Raw genomic sequence first — 24,319 nt, 5'->3', positions numbered from 1 at the left:
TGAGAGCAATACCATAATTCTCTGTCAAGAGACTAAACTCCTAGCAGAGTCACTCAAGATGGATTGGACTCAGCTGAGACACCAGGGAAACAAATCCAGTTCACCAGATTAGCCTCCGCCGCTCATGTGGAAGAGTGGGGAATCAAACCCGGTTCTCCGAATCAGAGTCCACCGCTCCAAACCACCGCTCTTAACCACTACACCATGCTGGCTCTTCTTACAAATAAGAAATCTGATTTTTGCTATTGTGACATTCGGTACAACTATGAACAGAATGTTAAGCCTTATTCTTCAGTGGACTTACAAGGCTGTAACTGCTTGACGCTACACTATAATGTTCGCATTCTGGGAATAACTTAGAAGGGCATGGGGGGTGGGGATATATTCCCCAACTTTTTCTCAGAGATGAGGCAAAAAAATTAAGAATATGACCATACTCTCCACAAGCTGTAAACTGAAAGGGCTATTTCTGCATTTCCCATCAAGTACAACTAAAGGCATTTGCTGGAACCCGAGGAAAACGCATGTTCTCAGTGGGAGCATAAGTAAGTCAAAGAGATGCTTTTCAAACCCATGCTAAGCTTAACATTAAACAGATCTTTAAGACTGGAGTGGACATGCTCATTAAGGCTAGAAATATTTAGATTCCTGTTAGCAAATCAGGTAATCAAATCATCAGCACAACAGAAAACCTTTCATGCAGTACCAGCACGATGGGTTTTCTCTATATGTGCTCAGTTTCAGATCTGCCATTCCAAAACCCAGAAAAGAGAAAATTAAAATGTCCTCACTCAGCCTCTTCCTTCTACGATAAATTCCATTTCTCCCCCCAGTACGACTTCAGATGAGTTAGCAGCACAAGATGTTTCAAGAATCACAAATCAGCTTATATTAACCAGGCCCCCTCACACACCATCTAAAGGAAGATTTCTTTCGATCAGCTAAGAAGCTGTAAGAAGAGAAAGTCATTATACTTTTATCGTATAATGTAAATGAGCCACATTCGTACCTGTTATATATGAACGACTCCAACTTACCAATAGGGTTTCTGTCAAAAAACAGCACCGGAGCTTTCAAAATGGACACGAACATTTTGTTGTGCAATGTCTGAGCGGCATTAACCAAAACGTGAAACATGAGTAGACACCTCAATACGCTGAACAGTATGGTGGCCACAGTCAAACCTGAGTATAAAGAGAGGGAAATGTAATCTTAAGCAGGAATTTCAGATGAGTGTCAAATGAGTTCTGGATTCAATCATGTACAAGCTGAGGGAGGAAAGGGAGAGAAGATGGGACTAGGGACATTCCTCTCCTGACACAAACCTTCCCTTCCTGTTTACTACAAGCTCTTGAGGTCTTTGCTAGGCCAATCTCCCATCTAGGTTTGTCTTCATTAACTGACTCTCACAATCCTGAGGGCCTACACTCACACATACACAAACGCGTATGCGGACCGATACAGACACAGGCCCTCCCTCGGTACATATGAGGACTCATATATATACACACAAACTAGCATTTTTCAACATACCTAGGAAGTCTCCAAAATATGCAAAGAAACAACGTTGCCTGTACGTGGACCTCTTTTACTGGCTTCACAGCCAAGTCCTTTTCATGAACCACATTATTAAACCAAACAAGATGGCTAATGGAGAGCCAGCGTGGTATAGTGGTTAAGGGCAGTGGTTGGGAGCGGTGGACTCCAATCTGGAGAACCGGGTTTGATTCCCCACTCCTCCACATGAGTGGCGGATGCTAATCTGGTGAACCGGGTTGGTCTCTCCACCCCTACACTCGAAGCCAGCTGGGTGACCTTGGACTAGTCACAGCTCTCTTAGAGCTCTCTCAGCCCCACCGACCTCACAGGGTGTCTGTTGTGGGGAGGAAGGGAAGGCGATTGTAAGCCGGTTTGATTCTTCCTTAAGAGGTAGAGAAAGTCGGCATATAAAAACCAACTCTACTTCTAATAGCTGAGAAACACGGGGAGGTGGGAATGGCAGCAGGATGAACAACTTCAAAATTTTCCCTAAATCCCACCCTCCTCCAGGATTCAACCAGCTCTCGGGGAATTGTGTAGGCCCATTTCTCCCTCCCCCTTTGCTTCTCGTCCCGCTTAAGTTATTCTCAACAGCCCTCACCATTCCAAGGACAAAGAACATGCCATGTTGTGTGTGTGAGCATGTTTTTTTTAAAAATTACAAACAAATATGGTTTCTGCATACCCAGAGGGTCCCCTGAATATGCAGAAACCCATGCCTTGGTTTTCCTCCTTTTGTGATCAGTACAAGCTGTCCACTTTACTATAAAGTTAAGATCACCAATGAGTGATGAAACTTTTGCAAGATCACATAATTATGGCATTTTTTTCCCAAAATGGGAGAAGCACAAATCATCTAGAGCCAGGATTTCAAACCATGGACAAAACATAGATTCTGTTTAAGCTTATCAGAGATTTCTAAATGAGAAATGGTCCACAAATGGTGGACAAACTTCGCTGAAAGACCACTACTGATTGTCCAGTTCCCCATGACATACAAATGCAGTGGCCTTGAGAAGTGGTGTTGGCTTACTCTCCAGGAACTGGGATTCTTTTTCTGGATTTAAATTGTGATTCAGAATCCTCTGTGGTGTGTGTTAAGTGACGTCAAGTCGCTTCTGACTCATGGCGACCTTATGAATCAGTGTCCTCCAAAACATCCTATCTTTGACAGCCTTGCTCAGGTCTTGCAAACTGAGGGACGCGGCTTCCTTTATAGAGTCAATCCATCTCATGTTGGGTCTTCCTCTTTTCCTGCTGCCTTCAACTTTTCCTAGCATGATTGTCTTTTCCAGTGACTCCTGCCTTCTCATAATGTGACTAAAGTACGACAGCCCCAGTTTAGTCATTTTAGCTTCTAAGGTTAGTTCAGGCTTGATTTCATGTATAACCCACTGATTTGTTTTTTGGGGGCGGTCCACAGTATCCGTAACACTCTCCTCCAACACCACATTTCAAAGGAATCAACTTTCTTCCTGTCAGCTCTCTTCATTGTCCAGCTTTCACACCCATACATAGTAACAGGGAATATGATGGCATGAATTAACTTGATCTTGGTTTCCATCCTAGCTTCCAGGAAATAAAACTCAAGTTTACCTGAGCACCTGCCTTTGTACATCACAGGGAACTGGAGTTTGCTTAAAATCAGGAATCTTTAAACAAGGTCCACATGAGAAGTGTGTTCACACACACCTCGGCATAAGCGGAGTTTCTTGTGTCATGTGAACCCAGGCTATGTCTACACCACCCCATTTTTCATACTTCCCATTTTTCCCATCCACTCTTCTAATCCATTAAAATAGCTCTTGAGACAAGTGCTAAGCTTTGTATACTCTGCATCTCTCTCAGCTTTTACGCTTGTAATTGGTTAATTTGATAGCTCTTGAGAACAAAATATGTCTATGTTGCCTTTTTAAGGGCTGGTCTATTTACATTAACAAAACTGAAACGAAGCACGGCAAAAATGAGGATCAGTTTCTAATCCTCCTGCCCATCCATAAAACGACGGGAGATTTAGCTAAAACACTCCATTTTAGAAAGACAATAGCCACGCGTTTACAGCAAACGGCTTTTTGAATGCTCAGTTTCAGATCTGCCATTCCAAAACCCAGAAAAGGGAAAATTAAAACGTCCTCACTCAGCCTCTTCCTTCTACGATAAATTCCATTTCTCCCCCCATTACATCCAATTAACTTAGTCAGGAGACAAGCCGGAGTCTTGCTAATCTTTAAAAGGTGATTCTAAATCACTGTAGGGAAAGAAAACCTTCCAGCCTATCGCTATTTAATAAAGTTCAAAATGGGCAGGGGGCGGGGAGGCTCATAATGCAGGAAGCCTCAACACCTTTACAAATTGGGGCTTGGGTCCTGCCTTGCCTAGGCCTCCCTGTCGTCCTCCCCCCGCAAACACTTCCAGACCTTTGTGAAAGGCTGGAGGAGCAAATGGGAACCACCAGTACAGAAGATTCACTAAACACAGGATGCTTCCCCTCTCCCTTTCAATCTTTCTCTGCCAGATATCATGGGAACTTGAAATCGTCTTAGCCTCCCAATGCAATCTAGAACGCTACTAAGTACTCCCCTCGCCCAGTGGTTACTCCTGCTGCTAGGGTTGCCAGATCACTCTTTGACACTGGAGGGAGGTTTTGGGGGTGGAGCCTGAGGAGGGCGGGGTTTGGGGAGGGACTTCAATGCCATAGAGTCCGATTGCCACAGTGGCCATTTTCTCCAGGTGAACTGATCTCTATCGCCTGGAGATTAGTTGTAATAGCAGGAGAACTCCAGCTAGTACCTGGAGGTTGGCAACCCTACCTGCTGCCTTTGCAAAGGTTAGGCTTACTGCTTGGGACGGCTACAACTTGTATCCCATTTGGGAACGTGGAAACTGTAAATCTGCCTGTGCAACCTTGTTTCAATGGATATCCTGATGTTGGGATAAGCTAAAAAATACACATGGTTGAACTTTATCCCTAAAAGGGTGGTGCTTAAAAGTCTAAGAAAATTTTTTGGAAGCTACAGAAGCTTACATTGAAATGAGTACATTTTGACACCAATATATAAATGGGACTGAGGAAGAATTGAAACTATCGTATCCCTTTCTACCCTTCTTCATTTGAAGACATCGACCTCGGATTGATTGTTACTGTACCAGGACTGTGAAATGCTTTGTTATATATATGCAACTGGTTTGTTAGCACGTTGTTATATACCCAGGACTGAGAAATACTTTGTTGTATATAAGCAATTGGCTTGGTAGCACATTGTTACATTCAATATACTATTGTCATTACACATTGTTATCAGCCTGTTTCTGTACTAATTTTCTAACCTTAGGTAATGGTGCAGAGGTGTTGATTTTTGATTGCTTAGTACCTGGAGGTTGGCAACCCTACCTGCTGCCTTTGCAAAGGTTAGGTTTACTGCTTGGGAAGGGGGCATATTTGTGATGGGGGGGCAGGGAGGGAGAAGAGAGTAACCAGAGGAATTCACCCATCATGACTATTTACTTAGCGAGGCCTTGCAAGCCTTGAAACAATTATGAAAATGTTTTTACCTGCATATATTCCTAAATAACAGTTGAGATCAAGGGTTCTCGTCTCATTCATTCGAATGTTGCCCTCTGTAGTAATGTTCAACTTTTCTTGTTGATTTGCCCTATATAAATTGGATGAAGGGGGGAAATTTTTTTAACAGGTCTGCACAAGAGCTGCTCTGAACCATTTAAACCTGTACCTATTTCTTAACAGCACCCAGTCCAACCCTCTGTTTGCCCCCCCCCCAAAAAAAACCCTGGCATTCTTGGGGTAACAGCTCTTAACATGGAGGCTCTATCATTCCTCTGAATATGTCTTTTCTCCTTTTAATAGCCAGTGATCCTTACTGTATGATGATCCCCAAATCATTTAAGTATGGAAGGCCATTTAAAGTCACAAACTATAAGAATGGAAGGGACCAAGAATCATTCATACCCCACAATTCCAACAGTTCAAGACCAGCCAAACAACCATCAAAATCACAAATTTTTAGGTTGTTTCTCAAATGAAGAAACAAAAAAAAAAAGCAATTCTTATAATTACAGCCATAGAAGGGTTTTATAGCAACTACCAGATTCTGCCTTAGGCTGTGTCAGCCCACTAAACAATGTGAAATTCCACTGTTTGGAGGTGAATTTCATGCTCAGATTTCAATTTTAATCAGAGGAAATGACAGGTATTGACAATTTCATGCTTTAATTATTATTCTCCACCTTTACACATGTAAGATCACTACAAAGATGTACCTTCTCTTCAGTTTCGTATTATTATTTCTGTTGTTTTTGCCTATCAAGAGGTTATTGTTTTCTTCTACTGTATGATCATACAGACATGGTCCTTATTTTTCATTCAATCTGAAGAGCACATCAGAAGAAGAAGAGTTGGTTTTTATAAGCCGACTTTCTCTACCACTTAAGGGAGAATCAAACCAGCTTACAATCACCTTCCCTGCCCTCTCCACAACAGACACCCAGTGAGGTAGGTGAGGCTGAGAGAGCCCTGAGAGCTGTGACTTGCCCAAGGTCACCCAGCTGGCTTCATGTCTATAAGTGGGGGGACAAATCCAGTTCACCAGATTAGCCTCCGCCGCTCATGTGTAGGACTGGGGAATCAAACCCGGTTCATCAGATCAGAGCCCACCACTCCAAACCACCACTCTTAACCACTACACCATGCTGGCTCTCAGGATATAGAGATTGTACCCAGAATCTCATTGAATTATCTTGTACCTATGGTATCCTGTATGTTTCAATCTGCATGTTCATATAAACAGTGGATCCGTGTAACTCTACTGCAAATAGATCTACTGTAAATTTACACTTCCGTCCCCAAGTTATATATTCCAGATAACTTTCACTTGATAATCCCTGCCTTTGGTATGTTCTGGATAGTCCTGGCTCTGCCCTAGACTGCTTTCTGGAAAACCTCTTCCTTCTCTTATGGAGAATAAAACCCAGCTCACAATTTACTTCCAGACTTACCTCAGGTGACTGCCCAATGGCAGTAACACCAACTAGTAACACCCTACCACGCTCTCAGCTCCTGTTTTGAGGCAATTGGTACAGCAAAAGTATTGACCATATGTGTGTGTGCAAATCACTCACTCGCTATATGTGTAGTGGTGTAGTGGTTAAGAGCGGTGGAGAGCCGGGTTGGTTTCCCCACTCCTCCACATGAAGCCTGCTGGGTGACCCCGGGCTAGTCACAGTCCTGTCCAAACTCTCTTAGCCCCACCTAGCCCACAAGGTGTCTGTTGTGGGGAGAGGAAGGGAAGGAGATTGTAAGACACTTTGAGAATCCTTAAAGGGAGAGAAAGGCAGGGTATAAAAACCAACTTCTTCCCATAGCACAGCAGTGCTTTTTTACCTCATGAGAGGCAGCGTGGTGTGGTTAAGAGTGGTGGACTCTAATCTGGAGAACTGGGCTTGATTTCCCACTCCTCCACAAGAGTGGAGGACTCTAATCTGGTGAACCAGGTTGGTTTCCCCACTACTACACATGAAGCCAGCTGGGGCACCTTGGGCTAGTCACAGTTCCCTCAGAACTCTCTCAGCCCCACCTACCTCAGGGATCTGTGTTGGGACCGGAGCTTTTCAACCTGTTCATCAATGACCTGGAGTTGGGGCTAAACAGTGAAGTAGCCAAGTTTGCAGATGACACCAAATTATTTAGGGTGGTTAAAACAAAATCGGACTGTGAAGAGCTCCAGAAGGATCTCTGCATACTGGAAGAATGGGCATTAAAATGGCAAATGAGATTCAATGTGAATAAGTGTAAAGTGATGCATATTGGGACAAAAAATCCCAACTTCACATATACACTGATGGGATCTGTGCTGGCAGCAACAGACCAAGAAAGGGATCTTGGGGTGGTAGGGGATAGCTCAATGAAGATGTCAACCCAGTGTGCGGCTGCTGTAAAAAAGGCAAATTCCATGCTGGCCATAATTAGACGAGGAACAGAGAATAAAACTGCTGATATCATACTGCCCTTGTACAAATCTATGGTGAGACCACACTTGTAATACTGTGTACAGTTCTGGTCACCACACCTAAAATACGATATTACAGAGCTTGAGAAGGTGCAGAAAAGAGCAACCAAAATGATTAGGGGGCTACAGCAACTGTCCTATGGGGAGTGGTTAAGACGCTTAGGGCTGTTTAGCTTGGAAAGAAGGCGGCTGAGGGGAGACATGATAGAGGTCTATAAAATTATGCATGGTTTGGAGAGAGTGGACAGGGAGAAGTATTTCTCCCTCTCCCTTAATACTAGAACGCGAGGTCATCTGCTGAAGCTGGAGGGTGAGAGATTCAAAACAGATAAAAGGAAGTATTTTTTCACACAACGCATAGTTAAATTGTGGAACTCCCTGCCCCACGATGTGGTGATGGCTGCCAGCTTGGAGGGCTTTAAGAGGGGAGTGGACATATTCATGGAGGATAGGGGTATTCATGGCTGTTAGTTAGAATGGATACTAGTCATGCTGCATACCTATTCTCTCTAGTATCAGAGGAGCATGCCTATTATTTTGGGGGCAGTGGAACACAGGCAGGATGGTGCTGCTGCAGTCGTCCTGTTTGTGGCTTCCTAGATTGCCACACTGGGGTGATTTCTTTACACAGGTAGCTTGCCTGGATGATGCTACAAATACTACCCAAGAAATAAATGCATCCTTCATCCATATTTCCAATTGGGTTCTGGCCCCAGTGCCTTTTAAAAATAATGCTGCTTTTGGTGGTCCATTTTAATGCTGTTACATAAAACTGTGGCTTGTTTATTGGGGAAATGCCATTTTTCAGCCCAACAAAATGTCACCTTCAACCCCTTTAATAACCATTCAGTCATCTCAAAGGCCCCTTCCTATTTCCCATCTCAACCATAACAACTTTTCAACTCTACACTTAAAAATCCCTTTTTTACATTTATTGAATAAAAAGATTTTTGGGGAGGGGAGAGAAATAACCTACCAGTAAGATAGCCACCAATCCTGAAGCACATAGGCAACCTTGATGAAAGAAATTTAAATAAATATATCAGAGAAAAAGGCTGGGGAAAAGTACAAGACAACTAGATTTTCTCATCTGGATCCGAGTCCAGTACTGCCTTAGAGACGACAAGATTTTCCGGTTATAAGCTTTCGAGAGTCAACGCTCCCTTTGCCAGACTCTCAAAAGCTTATAGGCCTTATATGCGACCACTGCTGCCAGAATTTTATATGCAACTTCCTGGGAATCCAGTACCACCCCAGACACTACTTTGATGTCCAAATCAACACATTTGATGAAAATGAATTCAACAGATGACTTTAACATTCCATGGCAGCCATCATACAATCATTATTTAAATGCCCCAAACCTTTTGTTCTTTAGTTGTGTAAATATGAAGATTGTTAAATCAGTAAATTAGCATCAGAAACCTGTAATCTCAGCTTAATTGATGAAGAAATGTGCACGTATTATATTGAAGCAGCCATTATATGATCATTACTCACATGCTCCAAACTTTGTTTTTTTAGTGTGTAAATATGAAGATTGCTACATCAGTAATCAGTATTAGTAACCTGTAGTCTTAGCTCAATTGATGAAGAAATGTGTATGTATTATATTGAAGCTCGGACACAGATATGGATAAACCTTTTTTTACTTCCCCTTTCTTCCCTTTTTCTTCTATCTGTACCCCATTATATAGACAGATAGACAGAGACAGATATGTTCTACTGCAGACCATTACGGCTATCATCTGAAACTAGATTTTCTCAAGTATTCTTTATGTCTTCTGGGAAAGTATCATTTTTTTTAAAAGGCCCACTATTCTGTACTGACTTCAAGTATCTGGAGGAGGCTTACTTACATTCTCCTGAGAATTGAATGCTACACTGGTGGCACTGCTTCCATTTCAGCTTCAAAAATTTTCACACATTTTTGTTTCATCTGGTTGTTGCCTTATTTCTGATTTCAATGTTAATAGGAAACATTTCTAGCTCCCCCCTCCCCAAAATTGTTTCCCATCCAGTCTGGATGAGATTTTCAGGGATTGAACACCTCACTGGAGGAATCTTTCCTGGCAAGATTCAGGAAGGCAGGAGAAAGCATTTCCGTTCTCGTGAGCAATTAAAAATCAAAACAAGTCCCTGGAATGAAAGATCTCTTTCGATGACGGATTTAATGCTTCCTATATGTCAGTATCGTATCTCCCCACATCTCCTGATTCCTTCTCCTCCTCCCTCATACCAGCCATAAGAGATCAGCTTTACTTTGATGAATGATTGAAAGCTTCCTGTTTACACAAGAATCCCCTTAGGGGTGCAGATGCCTCCCCAAATGCCACAGTAATTGGATAAATAATTTTCTACATGCTCTAGCAACCCAATTTTGGAGGGGATGGACAAATTCTATTTTTAAATTGCCTTTAGAAACTGGGATCCCTTCTTTTGTTTTGACAAAGAGGATCCCATACATAAAGAATATGCAGCCTAACAAAGTGATGTTTTCCACTGACATCAATAGAAATGAAAACAAACTGGATTCATTTGTTTGGAGTCCCACCATTTTAGTTTCAAAACAACTAGAAACATAATGGGCCGGAACACTGCTTCCTTTTTCATTCATTTGGAAATAATATGCACATTCCCAAAACCAGTCTTCTAACCTGCCCAGTTGCTTGCAATCCATTCCAACACCATTGGGTGCTTTCACACATCCCAAATAAAGCACTTTCAATACACTTTGCAGATGGATTTTACTGTGTGAAAAGGCAAAATCCACTTGCAAACGATTGTTAAAGTGTCAAAGGCTTTCATGGTCAGAGTTCATCAGTTCTTGTAGGTTATCCGGGCTGTATGACCATGGTCTTGGTATGTTCTTTCCTGATGTTTCACCAGCAGCTGTGACTGAGAGACACTGTCCTTCAGTGTTACTCCTCTGAAGATGCCTGCCACAGCTGCTGGCGAAACGTCAGGAAAGAAAATACATAGACCATGGTCACAAAGCCCGGATAACCTACAAGAACCGATTGTTAAAGTGCACTGAAAGTGGATTTATTCAGTATGCGTGAAAGCGCCCCATAAGATTCGCCACCAAAATAACAGCCAGGAAAGCTTCAAAAAGCAGTTTCGTTCTAGATACAGGTGGCTAAGCACCACTAGAGATGGAAAGGCAGGTCAACAAATATTTCGGTAGCTTAGACGAGGCTGTAAGATGTAGCTCCTCCTACAGATGATGTGAGAAGAGGAATTGTGCCCACTCACCTCACTGCAGGGCAAACCTGCAGACAAGCATCTTGTCTTTCCATGAAATACTTGCATTGGGCCTGCGCCTACCTCCCGGTATGAAGTGTATAACCTGTAGGGTTGCCTCTTTTGCTGACCTATGGAAAGCCCCGAAGGCCACTGAAAAGTCTGGAGCTGCCCCTGTGCAAACACTGTGGCCAGACGTGGGACAGTCTGATAAGTAGGTATGCTCCACTCTCCCATAAGTCTACCCTTCTGGCCCCATCACTAATATCCCACACATTCAGGGTTCTAACAGAGAAAATTCTACGTTGAAGTCTAACTTTTGAGGTGGAGTAGAGGCAGAGAGCATTTTACAAGGGATTACATGAGATGTAATCCAAGAAAGGAGCCCCGTGGTGCAGAGTGGTAAAGCTGCAGTACTGCAGTCAAAAACTCTGCTCACAACCTGAGTTCGATCCCGATGGAAGTCGGGTTCAGGTAGCCGGCTCAAGGTTGACTCAGCCTTCCATCCTTCCAAGGTCGGTAAAATGAGTACCCAGCTTGCTGGGGGTAAAGTGTAGATGACTGGGGAAGGCAATGCCAAACCACCCCGTAAACACAGTCTGCCTAGTAAACGTCGGGATGTGACATCACCACATGGGTCAGGAATGACCCGGTGCTTGCACAGGGGACTACCTTTACCTTTAATCCAAGAAAACTGAAGTCAATACAAGATGGCTTACATTAAACCATGTTTACTTGAATGTGGTTGAATTGACTCCCAATAAAGTTAACAGGACCAAACAAGCCTCCAGCCAGTTTGCCATCTACACCTTTTAATCCAAAGGAGGGGGGGAAACTTAACACATTTGAAAATTGTTTTGCAAAAAAAAAAAAGTCAGATGTGTTGACATCCTGTCAAAGCATACCTCGATAATGCTTTTATTCATGATGCCAAATAACTTACCTGTGCCAAAACACTGAGAAATAAAAGTATTAAAATTACAAAGTAGTTTGCCCCAGCAGCAAAATATTTCTTATAAATATTCAAGCTGATTTTTCCTTCTGAACGGTTCTCTTCTGGCAACATGGTTAGCACAGGTTCCATCTGAAGAGCAAAGAATGGAATAAGAAAGTCAGCAATAAATTGTAACAGAGATCCTGCAAAAACATTTACTGTATTTCTATAGAACATCTCTAAAACTAGTATTTCTTAAAAGGCACATCTAAGAAACTGGTATGAAGAACAAGAGAATGAAGCACAGTCTATTAAATTCTTACTAGAAACATTATAAATGACTTTGAAATGCATATCTCAATTTTCATTTTTGTGGGCAGTCAGAAATAAATTAGCAACTAACTTCTCCCAAACCAAAATGATTTAATACATTCAGATACACTTATAAAACAAGGTTCTGACATACTGATATTGGGACTGTCAACCAAAACATTTCAGCTCATTAACCATTTTAACAAATCTATTATTTCATATTATAAGAGCTTAACACAAATAGCTTTTTGAAATACCGTAGAAAGTGTTAACAGCTTACATTTTAACGAGCACAGGCTTTTACACATGATGTGAAGGAAAAACTATTATTAATACTTCCTTTTGCATTCTTTATTAAAATTCACCTTGTCCTAAATGATCTAGCAATTTCAGTTTGCAACCCCTAGCAATACTTTAACAATATAAAATAGCTTCTAGAAGAATTATTGCACAATAACACTAATAATGGATGTACTCAAATCTATCTAATTCTGAATAGGGCCACAGAACGCGGACCAAAAAATCCACATATTGAGGCTATGTACAGATGGGAGGATTTTTCTTACAGGCTTGGGGGAAATCTGAGGTTTGCAGAAAAATATGAGTAAAAAACAACAACAGAGAATGCTGACTGAGATCTCATGAAATTTCATGAAGTCACCAGTCAGCACTGTGGGGATGCTAATAAATAAGGGACACCTGACAGGACAGAAGGTTCGGGGAAAGCTACAGCAGCAGCTGGGAGAAAAGACAACGTGGGAAGGGGAGCATACTGGAGAAAAGGCTGTGGAGAGATGGGGAGAGATGGGGAAGGAAAACAAGGCTGGGTGGTGGCAAAAGGCAACAAAGACAGAGAAGGTGGCAGCAAGTGTGGGAAGGCACATAGGATATTCCAACCCCATAAGTCTACCAGGTGCCCAGCTTGTCCTTTCTGATCTTTTGACACTCAAAATTCACAGTAAAAATACATTTAAATAAATTATATATCTGATGTACTCACCGAGAGCGGTTCTGCACCCCCTTCTTTCTGTGACTGCACAGAAGATTCCATTGACCACACAGATGATTGTGAAAACGTACGGATTCTGGATAACCTATGACTGGGGGTTCCGGGAACTGGTTGCAGTTCATCATCTTCAGGTTTTTTCAAAAGCGAAGCAAAATCTATTCCAGATTTCAGGAAGTCTGAATACGTCCCCTTCCCTACCTCCTTGCCCTAGAAATGAAATATGCAATAATCTTACTAAAGTGGCCATTTTCAGCATGAAACCTAGCTGCAAAAGCAAATCAGATGTATTGCAATTGCTGGCCTTCTGTCCAATCTAACAGTGCTCTCTGTCAAAACCAAACAGAACACAATACAGGGAACGCAATATTTTGGGAGATGCAATAAATTATCTTACTTTTCATACCTACACATACAGAGCACTTCTTTACCATTTAAGGTAACAGTCAGAAAGCAATATAGCAACCCAGAATAGTATTTAGTTGTACAGTAACATATATACCCTCAGTGGCTCAAGTTGAAACGATTAGATAATTGACCCATATGTAATAAAAAGTAGAAATAGAGAGTGCTGCAAAAATAGAAGGGGAGATAAATACAATCAAGAATAGTTATAATAAATATTGTATAATTTTTAAGTGGAGTAGGGGAAGTAGTGGGAATAGCTAGGACTGCAATTATAACAAAAGCAGATATAATGGCTATGATTACAGAACTGTACATTAAGGCAGATTAACTTTTTTTTAATGATATAAAATGCAAATCTTTGAAAAGGCTATTATTTACCGGAACCCTGAAAAGGGTGAAAAAAGACTGCGTGACTGTGTATGTCTGTTATCGTTTTGTTTGTTTTACAAAATACATAATAAAACATGTTTAAAAAAAAGAAAAGAAAGCAATATAGCAACCTGTTCAGAATAAGAGGAGATGTATGGGTTGTCCTCTTTTTAAAAACGGGTAGGAAGATATTTTTGTGAACAAGAGGTCAGGATTAAAGCCCTTCTCCTTCACTCACACACACAAAATCAGCTAGAGAGACAGAGTGCCTGTTTGCTGTAACTGAGTTAAAACATTTTTGTTTTCTTATTTTAACTCTGTTGAAAGGGCTTCAATTTGTTGTGAGACAGAGATACACGATGAGATGCAAAAGATATTAAAACTTATGTTTGAGATGAATCCGAAAAATACGCTACTAAATAACTTACTAAGTAATATTCCAAAAATATCTAGCAAATTACTCAAGGAGATGGTGATGACAGCAACAGTAACATTTGCAGCAAAATAGAAAGCAGAGAAATACCCAGATCTGAGTGAACAGATAAGTAAATTAACTGAATATGCGATTATGGCACATTCCTCCAAAAACTCTATGGAAACCATAGAGTTGGGGGGGGGGAGCTACAGCATCCCCGTTGCGATGCCGGCCCTTCCGTGGTAAACCCAGAAGTGCTGTAATTGCGCCACGTGCAGGACACCTCCCTCGCTCAGCTGGCCTGCTTCTGCCCGCCAACCAACTGAGGGGCTGCAAGCAGCCCCGTTAGTTGGTAGGCAATTGCCCGCCATAACCGGGCAGTTGGCATCCCTAGACCACCACTGTAACCTGGGACCCAATTTTTATACCAATTTTATATTGGCTTTATGACTGTGGTATTATGTGGCAAGAGCCCTGTGGCGCAGAGTGGTAAGCTGCAGTACTGCAGTCCAAGCTCTGCTCACGACCTGAGTTCTATCCCAACGGAAGTTGGTTTCAGGTAGCCGGCTCAAGGTTGACTCAGCCTTCCATCCTTCCGAGCTCGGTAAAATGAGGACCCAGTTTGCTGGGGGTAAAGGGAAGATGACTGGGGAAGGCACTGGCAAACCACCCCGTCAACAAAGTCTGCCTAGTAAACGTCGGGATGTGACGTCACCCCCATGGGTCAGGAATGACCCAGTGCTTGCACAGGGGACCTTTACCTTTTTATTATGTGGCACTTGAATAAATACTACTTTAGGGAAGAAATAAAGCAAGAATGCATTCTAGCCGTGATAGTTCAGCTGACTCTGTATTTCCAAAGCAGGTCTTTGGGCTGAATAAAGCCGTTTTCCCTTTACAACCCTTCACCGTTACAGTTTTGGAACAAACGTAACCATCCAAACACTGCCAACTTTCCAAAAACAAACTTATCACCACCTACCTCCTTTAAAATTAGGATCTGGCTTGCAGCCTGGAGATATTGTAACTGGTGGGTCACTAAAACAGACACCTTTTTACGCAAGGCCTGGCAAATACACCTGCACAAAAAGAAAGAGATGAAGTGAAACTCCCACTTCCTAAACATTTGTAGATTTTATCCCAAAAAAAATGAGAAGCAAGGGCCTCTGGGGTTAAATACAAACAGAGATTCAGAACGCTCATATTTCAGTGCCTAATACTAAAAACAAAGAAGGAACAAGAACTGAAATTTAAGGCTAATCTTCTCCAGATTCAAAAGAACACGGATTCTACCAGATTTCACACCTCGTCCTTTTGCTTTGTCCAGAAAAGAACCAAGGGAAAGGAAGGCCGTCCAAATCCACCTCTTTTCTTCAACATAATAAAGAGGAAATTCCCATGAGATGCTTAATTCCTTACAATTGAGAGAAAAGGGAAAGGGGGCTTCTTATATGAAATGGTGGGTAAAAATTGTTGTTTACCACAGAAATAGCACACAATGCTTGAGAGGAATCAAAAGTGAATCATCATGCCTTTAGGCTCAGTTGGACTACAAAGAGAGAAGAAACTCCATATTCCCTTAGCGTTTTGAACCATCAAGCAACAAAATTCTAGGCAGAAATCACAAATGCATATCTATATGCCTACATGAAAGTGTATTTTTCACCAAGCACATGACTAGACTGGAGCAATGGAGCAAGTTCGCCTTTAGGCAGAAAAGAAAACGGCTGCTCCAGTCTGCGCAACACCAACGGAGAAGGAAACCTCCCTAATGTGGGGTCAACAAGTGTTGGGAGGCAACCTTTTCTTTCTCCTCAACTATGGCCTTTTATGCATGGCTGTTTCTCTCGCAGTCACCCCTCCGACGACTTTGGGGCTTAGTTTTTATTATGCATGCCGTTTCCAACCGTCAGAGGTCTCCTCGCTTTCGCCCGCGTTTTGAGGGACCTGTTTTATCTCAAATTTGAAAACGCAGAAAAAATGCAGGGAAACGCAGGGGGAGAGCGAGGCGACCTCTGACGGTCGGAAACAGCATGCATAATCAAAAACAAAGACCCGAAGTCGTGGGAGGGGTGACCGCGAGGGAAACAGCCATGCATAAAAGGCTGATGTGAAGTTTTTTCCTTTCACAGAACTCCACCGGGGGGGATGAAGGGAAGAGAGAGCAAGAGGAACACAGCTGGGAGCCAACAAGCATCCCTTCCAAAACTGATCCAGTTTCATGGAAAGTGATCAATTAAGAAAAAATAATGTCAATTCGCCATTTTCACAGCATAAATAATAGTAGTCAGTCACAAAGCCACACGCTTTCGCCACCACACGGATCATTTACAGGCAGCGCATGCTACAAACTGTTAACAGAATCAGGCTCAAATTTAAGACGTCTTGAACTGGACACCTGACTAGCTTGCAATGCTGTTCAGACAGACACGTGTGAACCTGGAGTTCAGGGCCAGAAGCTCTTGAACAGAGCTGCCATGTTCTAATTTAGGGCCTGCTGTAGAAAATTTTGAGCGACATCATATACATGCTATCTATCTACCTACCCATCTATCTAGTACATTTTTTAATCATACATTTCCTCTAAGGAGCTCAGAGTGACATACATTGGTCTCCCAGCATGGTGTAGTGGTTAAGAGCTGTGGTTTGGAACGGTGGACTCAGATCTGGAGAACCAGGTTTGATTCCCTGCTCCTCCACATGAGCGGCGGATGCTAATCTGGTGAACCGGGTTGGTTTCCCCACCCCTACACATAAAAGCCAGCTGGGTGACCTTGGGCTAGTCACAGTTCTCTCAGAATGCTCTCAGCCCCACCTACCTCACAAGGTGTCTGCTGCGGGGAGAGGAAGGGAAGGAGATAGTTTGGTTCTCCTTAAAGGTAGAGAAAATTGTCATATAAAAACCAACCTTTCTTCGTCCACCATTCTCCTCTCCTCCATTTTATCCTCACAACAACCTACCTTATGAGATAGGTTAGGCTGAGAGTGTGTGACTGGCCCAAGATCACCCAGCAAGCTTCCATGGTACGAGTCGGTATTCGAACCTGGGTCTTCCAGATACTAGTCTGACAGTCTTAACCACTACACCACATTGAAAGTACATATGAAGCCACCCCACTTCACCCTTGAAGTGGTTTTCCTTCTGGTTCCCTAAGCCAAGAAAGAGATAGTTAATGCTATGACAGAAAAGCAGACAACAGGGCTGACTCAGTACCTGCCCTGACAGCATCCCTGATCTTGTTCAGGTATACTACTAAGCAAGGTGGATAAAACATGCAAAAACAAAACAAAAACCATGAAGAAAAATAAGGGTTTTGAAAAGAAAAATCAAATCAGAAACCTGCTTGCCCTGTAATGTGTAAATCCATCCTAAGCTGGTGGTAACGCACCACAATAACCACCCTGAGCATACAGCTAGACTTGGCAGTGATTGTGTAAGTGGCTTTTTTATCATATTGTGCCATTTGCAACTATTACAAAAAGGGGGAGGGAGAACACGCACTGGTTGAAATTAAAAGCTGCAAAAATGCACAATAGGGAAAGGTGGCCTTTAAGCCTTTCAAATTGCCTTTTGAAACTAAATAATGCGCCCGTGGTTCTTCAGCACTGTTCTTTCGACACGGCCCGTGCTAAAAGTTTAATGCCCTATACAATATTTAAAACAAACCCTGGAAACGCGCGCAAGAGCTACATTATCTAATTGCAAAGGCAAAACTGAAAAGCTTGAAAGGGGAGACCACTGCGCCGTAAAAAAGCCACTTACCCATCCTTCCTTGTCTTGCCTATTCTGGGTAGGGTGACTCCGTGGCGGTTCGTGCAGCAGTAGCAGCTTAGCACGTAGAACAGGCTGCATTTATTTCTCGGTTGGAAAAGTCAGCTGGATTTGCCTTCAGCAGACCTGAAAAGGACAGGCTATTTTTAATGGCATACTGCGGTGCACGGCCATCAATTACCCGGATGCTCCATTCAGACTTACAGAGGATGCCTTTTTTTGCAAAAACGCATCCCTGCTAATTAAAAGACAACAAACAAGGGTTTTAGGACAGGTGAGGGGACACTGAGATCACATTCATTCATTACTGATGCAGGGACAGGGCTGCCCCCTAACAGCATCCCATGACACACAGGTATAATTCGGATGATCTGGTAACCTAGGCAGCACGTATCATGCGGGTACGAATCACACTAACATCCCCTTCCATCATGGCTGTTGACGCTGATGTACAAAGTCCCCTCGTGACCTCGGGAACCCACATCAACAGATCCTCCAAATATGTTACTGATGTGGAAGAATGGTTTTGCTAAAGCAATCAGGCTACAGAGGCAAGGTATGAAACAAGACTGCAGGCTGTTCTTTTGGTTTCATCATCTCATGTTTACTTGCTGTTCAATGAAGGTTTTCTAACTGAGAAGCGTGTGTGTGTAAAGTGCCGTCAAGTGTGGGTGTGTGTTAAGTGCCATCAAGTCTCTTCCGACTCATGGCGACCCTATGATCAAAGTCCTCCAAACCGTCCTATCTTTGACAGCCTTGCTCAGATCTTGCAAATTGAGGGCTGTGGCTTCCTTTATTGAGTCAGTTAAGTGCCGTCAAGTAGCAGCCGACTTATGGCGACCCCATAGGGTTTTCAAGGCAAGAGACGTTCGGAGGTGGTTTGCCATTGCCTGCCTCCATGTCATGCCCCTGGTATTCCTTGGAATCTCCCATCCAAGTACTTGCCAGGGTCACAGCTCAGTGTGGTCACCCAGCAAGCTTCCATGGCAGAGTGGGGGATTCGAACCTGGGTTTCCTAGATCCTAGGCCAACACCTTAACCACTATACAATGCTGGCTCTCGCTACTGAGAAGGGGAGGGAGTAAAGACAGATCTAGGTTTGGGGTTTTTTTAGAGCAGGAACAGCAGTGCTCGCCACATTGTGATTCTGAAGCTGCATCACATAGTTTTTCAGAGATTGGAATTGGACGAAGTATCTCGGAGTGGCCTTTTGAAAGTACAACTGGGGAACTCACAATACAAGGTTGTAAATTGTTTCTGATTTGCTCCTCAAGTACCCCTTAATTCAGCCTGCAGGGAGAGGCATGAATAATGGAGTTGACGAGAAGGAAGTTAAACACAATCCTTTCCCACTTGTTCTGGACCACTGCTCTCCCTTACTCCCCTCACTACACATCTTCCTTTTCCCCCTTCTCTCCCTCTCCCACCTTTCCCTTCCCTTTAATTCTGCCTCCTTCTTCCCCCTCCACTTTAACATACACAAGATATCCCCTGATTCTCCCCACCACCACTCACCATCCCATATCTTTCCTCCCCACGCCCAAGCATAGCCCCTGGACTACCCTTTTCCTGATTCTTTCATCATTCCACACTGTTCTTTTTCTACCTCCAATCACACCATTATCCTTTCCTCCACAGCATTCCCATTTCCCCTTCTACCAGAGCTTTCCTCTGGTGTAGCGGTTAAGAGCAGTGGATTCTAATCTGGAGAACCGGGTTGGTTTCCCCACTCCTACACATGAAGCATGGTGAGTGACCTTGGGCTAGTCACAGTTCTCTCCGAAATCTCTCAGCCCCACCTACCTCACAAGGTGTCTGTTGTGGGAAGGGAAGGAGATTGTAAGCCACTTTGAGACTACTTAAAGGTAGAGAAAAGTGAGGTATAAAAACCAACTCTTCTTCTTCTTCAATATTGGATACGTACTAATGGGAGAGAAATCTTACCTCCCCCACTGACCCCTACTTCTCAAACCCTTACTTGCCCATTCAACTTACCTACTGCCCCTGCTGCCCCCTCCTTCCCAACACTCTTGCTTCCACCTCCTTGCCCCCAACCCTCCCACCACTGCTTTCTCCCCTTCCCCATGACCATTCTTGTTGCATGGGGTTGCTAGGCAATTCCATAATGCCAACTGTGACCTCATGAGATATTGAATGACTTTTTTTTAAAGTTCTCCATTCTAGAATTTTCCCACAAAACCAGGTTTACTAAAGTTTGCTGAAAATGGACCTTCCCTTTCTGTAACTGGCCCCATTTACAAACTAGGCAGGAAATAAACATTTTGCCACCAATTCTGAAAAATGTTTAGCTTCATTTTTCGTTGTTGTTTTTTTTACTTTATTTTACTAAAGTTTGATGAAGTTTATAAATTGCTGCGCAGAATTTGGCGACCTCACTAATTTGTTGGGGAATTTCATCCAAGAGGAGCTTCCTAATGTAATTTTAAACAATATTTTGAATAATTTTGTGTACATTGAACCATCAGAAAGCAAAGGTGTCACTATCTCACCAGAATACTTCTATCAGCTGTTAAACAACAGCAACAACAAACAAACAAACAATGGTAGGCTTTCAGTCTCCACCTACGATTCAGTGTACACTGTATTTTATTTTTTTAGGCGAGAGGAAACATTGAAAGCAGGCAGCATGGATCTGCCTGCATGCCTGATCGAAGGGTCCGGTTTTCGGATCAGTCCGAATATGGGATGTCCGGATAAGGGATACTCTACCTGTATAACCATACAATATTCCTGAAAATTCTATAATTCTTCAAAATGTTTTGTGTGAATATAGTTGATTAGAAATGTTACGATAATGCAAATATGCGAAATGATTTTCTGTTGTAATACATTATAAGCTACATAAAAAACTCTCTTCAGCTATTGTTTTATTCATATGCAGATGCATGCAGATTTAATCAACTCATTAAATCAGTTAAACTCTACACGATCAATCAGCTAAGGTTACTTCAACTGGATGACAGCCCACTAACTTTCAAGATATTATTATGCAGAAATTATCTGCTTGCCATTGGCTCTGAAGCTCCTCAGCATCTAAACATTTAAATAAACTATGTAATTTTTATATTTGAAATCTCTGCATGACCAAACTTGGACAAATTTTTCTAATTCAATTATAAATGATCTATCCCTGTTACTGAATTCTGTATTGCAGAAACAGAAGTTCCAAATGGTAAATATTTGGGGTGAAGCTATGCATAATACAGGTTGAGTATCCCCCATCCAGATATCCACTATCTAACTGACCCGAAGATCAGACTTTCTGAGCTATCACGCAGGCACTCAGCAGCACACAAATTTGCTTTCTGATGGTTCAATGTGCACAAAATTATTTAAAATATTGTTTAAAATTACATTCAGGCTATGTGTATAGAGAGTATACAAAACATAAATGAATTTCGTGTTTAGACTTGGGTCCCATCCCCAAGATACCTCATTGTGTCTATACAAATATTCCAAAATACGGAAAGATCCGAAATACGGACCACTTCTGGTCCCAAGCAGTCTAGATAAGGGATACTCAACCTGTACTGGGGATCTATGTTCACAACCACAGAGAGCTGCAGAAAAGAAGCCATAGGAGTCCCTATGATAGGAAGGTAGGTAGATAGATAAACAGACAGATAGAAAACATAAATGAATTTTGTGTTTAGACTTGGGTCCCATCCCCAAGATTTCTCATTGTGTATATACAAATATCCCAAAATACAGAAAGATCCGAAATACAGACCACTTCTTGTCCCAAGCAATCCGGTTAAGGGATACTCAACCTGTACTGGGGATCTATGTTCACAACCACAGAGAGCTGCAAAAAAGAAACCATACGAGTCCCACTAGGATCGGGGCCATGAGAGTAGGAATGGGTGGGTGGGGGGCTCCCCAGTTTCATTTCACCCATTCGACACGCCCAGACAAGCACATCCAAGGAAGTGAGCTGTGACTCACAAAAAGCTAATATTGAAACAAATGTTAGATTTTCAAGGAAGGGTCATGGCTGCCTGGCATGCAGAAGGTCCCAGGTTTAACCCCCAGCATCTCCAGTTAAAAGGATTAAGTAGTAGGTGATGTGAAAGGCCTCTGCCTAAGGCCTTTGGAGAGCCATTTCCACTCTGAGTAGACAATACTGACTTTGATGGACCAAGGGTCAGATTCAGTATAAGGCAGCCCCATGAGATCACATGTGAAGGTGCCAGCAAATTTTTCTTTTATCAGACAAGTGGAGTACCATCCTAAGCAGAGTTACCCCCTTCACAATGGTCTCATTAGTACGTAACTCCGCTTAAGATTGTGTTGGAAAAAAACGGAAGATGCCAAAGGCTGAACATAAAAGCTGTTTTCCAATGGCAACCAATTCAGAAAGATAAAAATGTAAAGAGGCCTAGAAAGTTACGTACTTTTCAAACAAATGCCTGCTAACTTCTGCATCCACTGCGCTCAATGGATCATCCAGGAGGTAGATGTCTGCATCCTGATACACTGCTCTAAAAGCACAAGAAGTATCAGTTGAATCTTTGCCCCAAACACGTGTTTATTTATGAAGGATTTCCCACCACTTTTGCCTAAAGCCTTCTACTGCACAGAGGATAACTATCTTCATTCAAAACCACAAAGGAGCACAAAACAGAGAGAGACCCTTTGAACCCTCTCCCACGGCTCTTTCCCAGCACTCCAAAGAAACTCGAGCCACTACCCAGCTTAGAAGAAGATGAAGTGTTGGTTTTTATATGCCGACTTTCTCTACCATTCCGAAAGAAACAAACAGGCTTAAAAACCAGCTTCCCCTCCCCACAACAGACTCCCTATGAGGTAGGTGGGGCTGACAGAACTCTAAGAGAACTGTGACTAGCCCAAGGTCACCCAGCTGGCTTCATGTGGACGAGAGGGGAAACCAACCCAGTTCACCAGATTAGCATCCGCCACTCATGTGGAGGAGTGGGGAATCAAATCCGGTTCTCCAGATCAGTGTCCACCACTCTTAACCACTACACCACGCTGGAAGGGCACATCCCCAAGACGGGCCCCCAATTTGAAAGCTATGAATGGCACAGAGCCCATGTTACTTGTAACATTATTTTTTAGCTCATAAGATCTGCCAGAAGAGAAAAAGAAGGCTTGCTTTGTACACAGAAGCCTTTACCTACCCTTCTGTTGTTTATTTCTATTGTCAGGTTTCGTGGATTATAAGCCATTTTGGGTCTCCATTGGGAGGGAAAGTGGGATGTATAAATGTGCACCAGTCTAATGAGGCATTTTCACTGTCTTGCCAGATCAATGACTGACATTCTCTATAATGCAGCTTAAAACACTGTAAGTCAGGGTGCAAGCTGATGTCGTATTTTCAGTATTTCCCTACTGGAAAAAAAGTGCTAGTGATCTGCTATGAATAACAGCTGTAGCTATTGTGGTCCTATCCGATATTCTAGAAAAAAAAGTTCCCTCCAAACTGCCTGTTAAGTTACGCACACCAAAAGTTCATTTGCAGGCTTGGGTGAACTTGAGAATGTCTTGATAAAGTCTTACCTGGCCAGACTGATTCTGGCTTTCTGCCCTCCACTCAATGTAGCTCCCCGATCTCCTATCACTGTTAGGTCACCATCCGGCATGAGTTCCAGATCCTATTTAAAAAGATTATTTTCCTGTATGACAATTATTTTACTCAATTTGCATAATTAGTTGATAATTCCAAGAGAAACAGAACCACTGATGGCTCATCCTACATCTTTACAAGTTGACTTCCAAAATGGCAGCTACTTAATGGCTTGAGAAAGGAGAAGAATGGGCCCCAAAAAAACCACATGGAAAGAAACCCTTTACAAGGAATGTAATGTCTGGGAGAATGATGAGGGGATACAGCCCAACACAGAGTGAGTTTATATTTTTAGGACCACTGAAACGGACCAGCTTAAGCAATCCTAGACCAGGGGTCCCAAATCTTCTTGAGTCTGTGGGCATCTGAAATTCTGACAGGGTGGTGGGCACAACCACAAAATGGCTGACATGGGAGGTGAAGCCAACCACAAAATTACCGCCCCACAAGACAGAGCCAACCACACAGAGAAAAGCCCAAGTGTAGGAGAAAAGAGTGGTAACTTTAAAAACACCATTTTCTCCTGTGATCAGGGCAGCATGAAAGTATGGTCTCACACGCATTATTTTCTTGGAGAGTTTCTTTTGTTCTGTTACAACAATAGCAGATAATCTTTGAAAGATGGCCCAAGCCACATATTATCACAAACTGAAATGTGACTAGTATTCATTGATATCACAGAGCAACATG

At 42.6% G+C, this 24,319-nt stretch overlaps 1 protein-coding gene across 1 annotated transcript in view; it reads right to left on the bottom strand.

Moving 5' to 3' along the window:
- ABCC4 (ATP binding cassette subfamily C member 4) overlaps positions 1–24,319 on the bottom strand; it is a 155,266-nt gene that overhangs the window by 93,909 nt on the left and 37,038 nt on the right. Inside the window, exons 12-19 of the mRNA XM_056862133.1 lie at positions 23,563–23,657; positions 22,437–22,523; positions 15,232–15,328; positions 13,052–13,267; positions 11,749–11,889; positions 8,539–8,576; positions 5,092–5,192; positions 1,038–1,184 (exon numbers count right to left, since the gene is read on the bottom strand). Coding sequence (XP_056718111.1) covers positions 1,038–1,184; positions 5,092–5,192; positions 8,539–8,576; positions 11,749–11,889; positions 13,052–13,267; positions 15,232–15,328; positions 22,437–22,523; positions 23,563–23,657 — 922 coding nt within the window. The remainder of the gene's footprint in view (positions 1–1,037; positions 1,185–5,091; positions 5,193–8,538; positions 8,577–11,748; positions 11,890–13,051; positions 13,268–15,231; positions 15,329–22,436; positions 22,524–23,562; positions 23,658–24,319) is intronic.

This window comes from Euleptes europaea, chromosome 16 (genome assembly GCF_029931775.1).
Source record: "Euleptes europaea isolate rEulEur1 chromosome 16, rEulEur1.hap1, whole genome shotgun sequence".
NCBI classification, from domain to species: domain Eukaryota; kingdom Metazoa; phylum Chordata; class Lepidosauria; order Squamata; family Sphaerodactylidae; genus Euleptes; species Euleptes europaea.
This window is presented reverse-complemented; position numbering and strand designations above follow the sequence as displayed.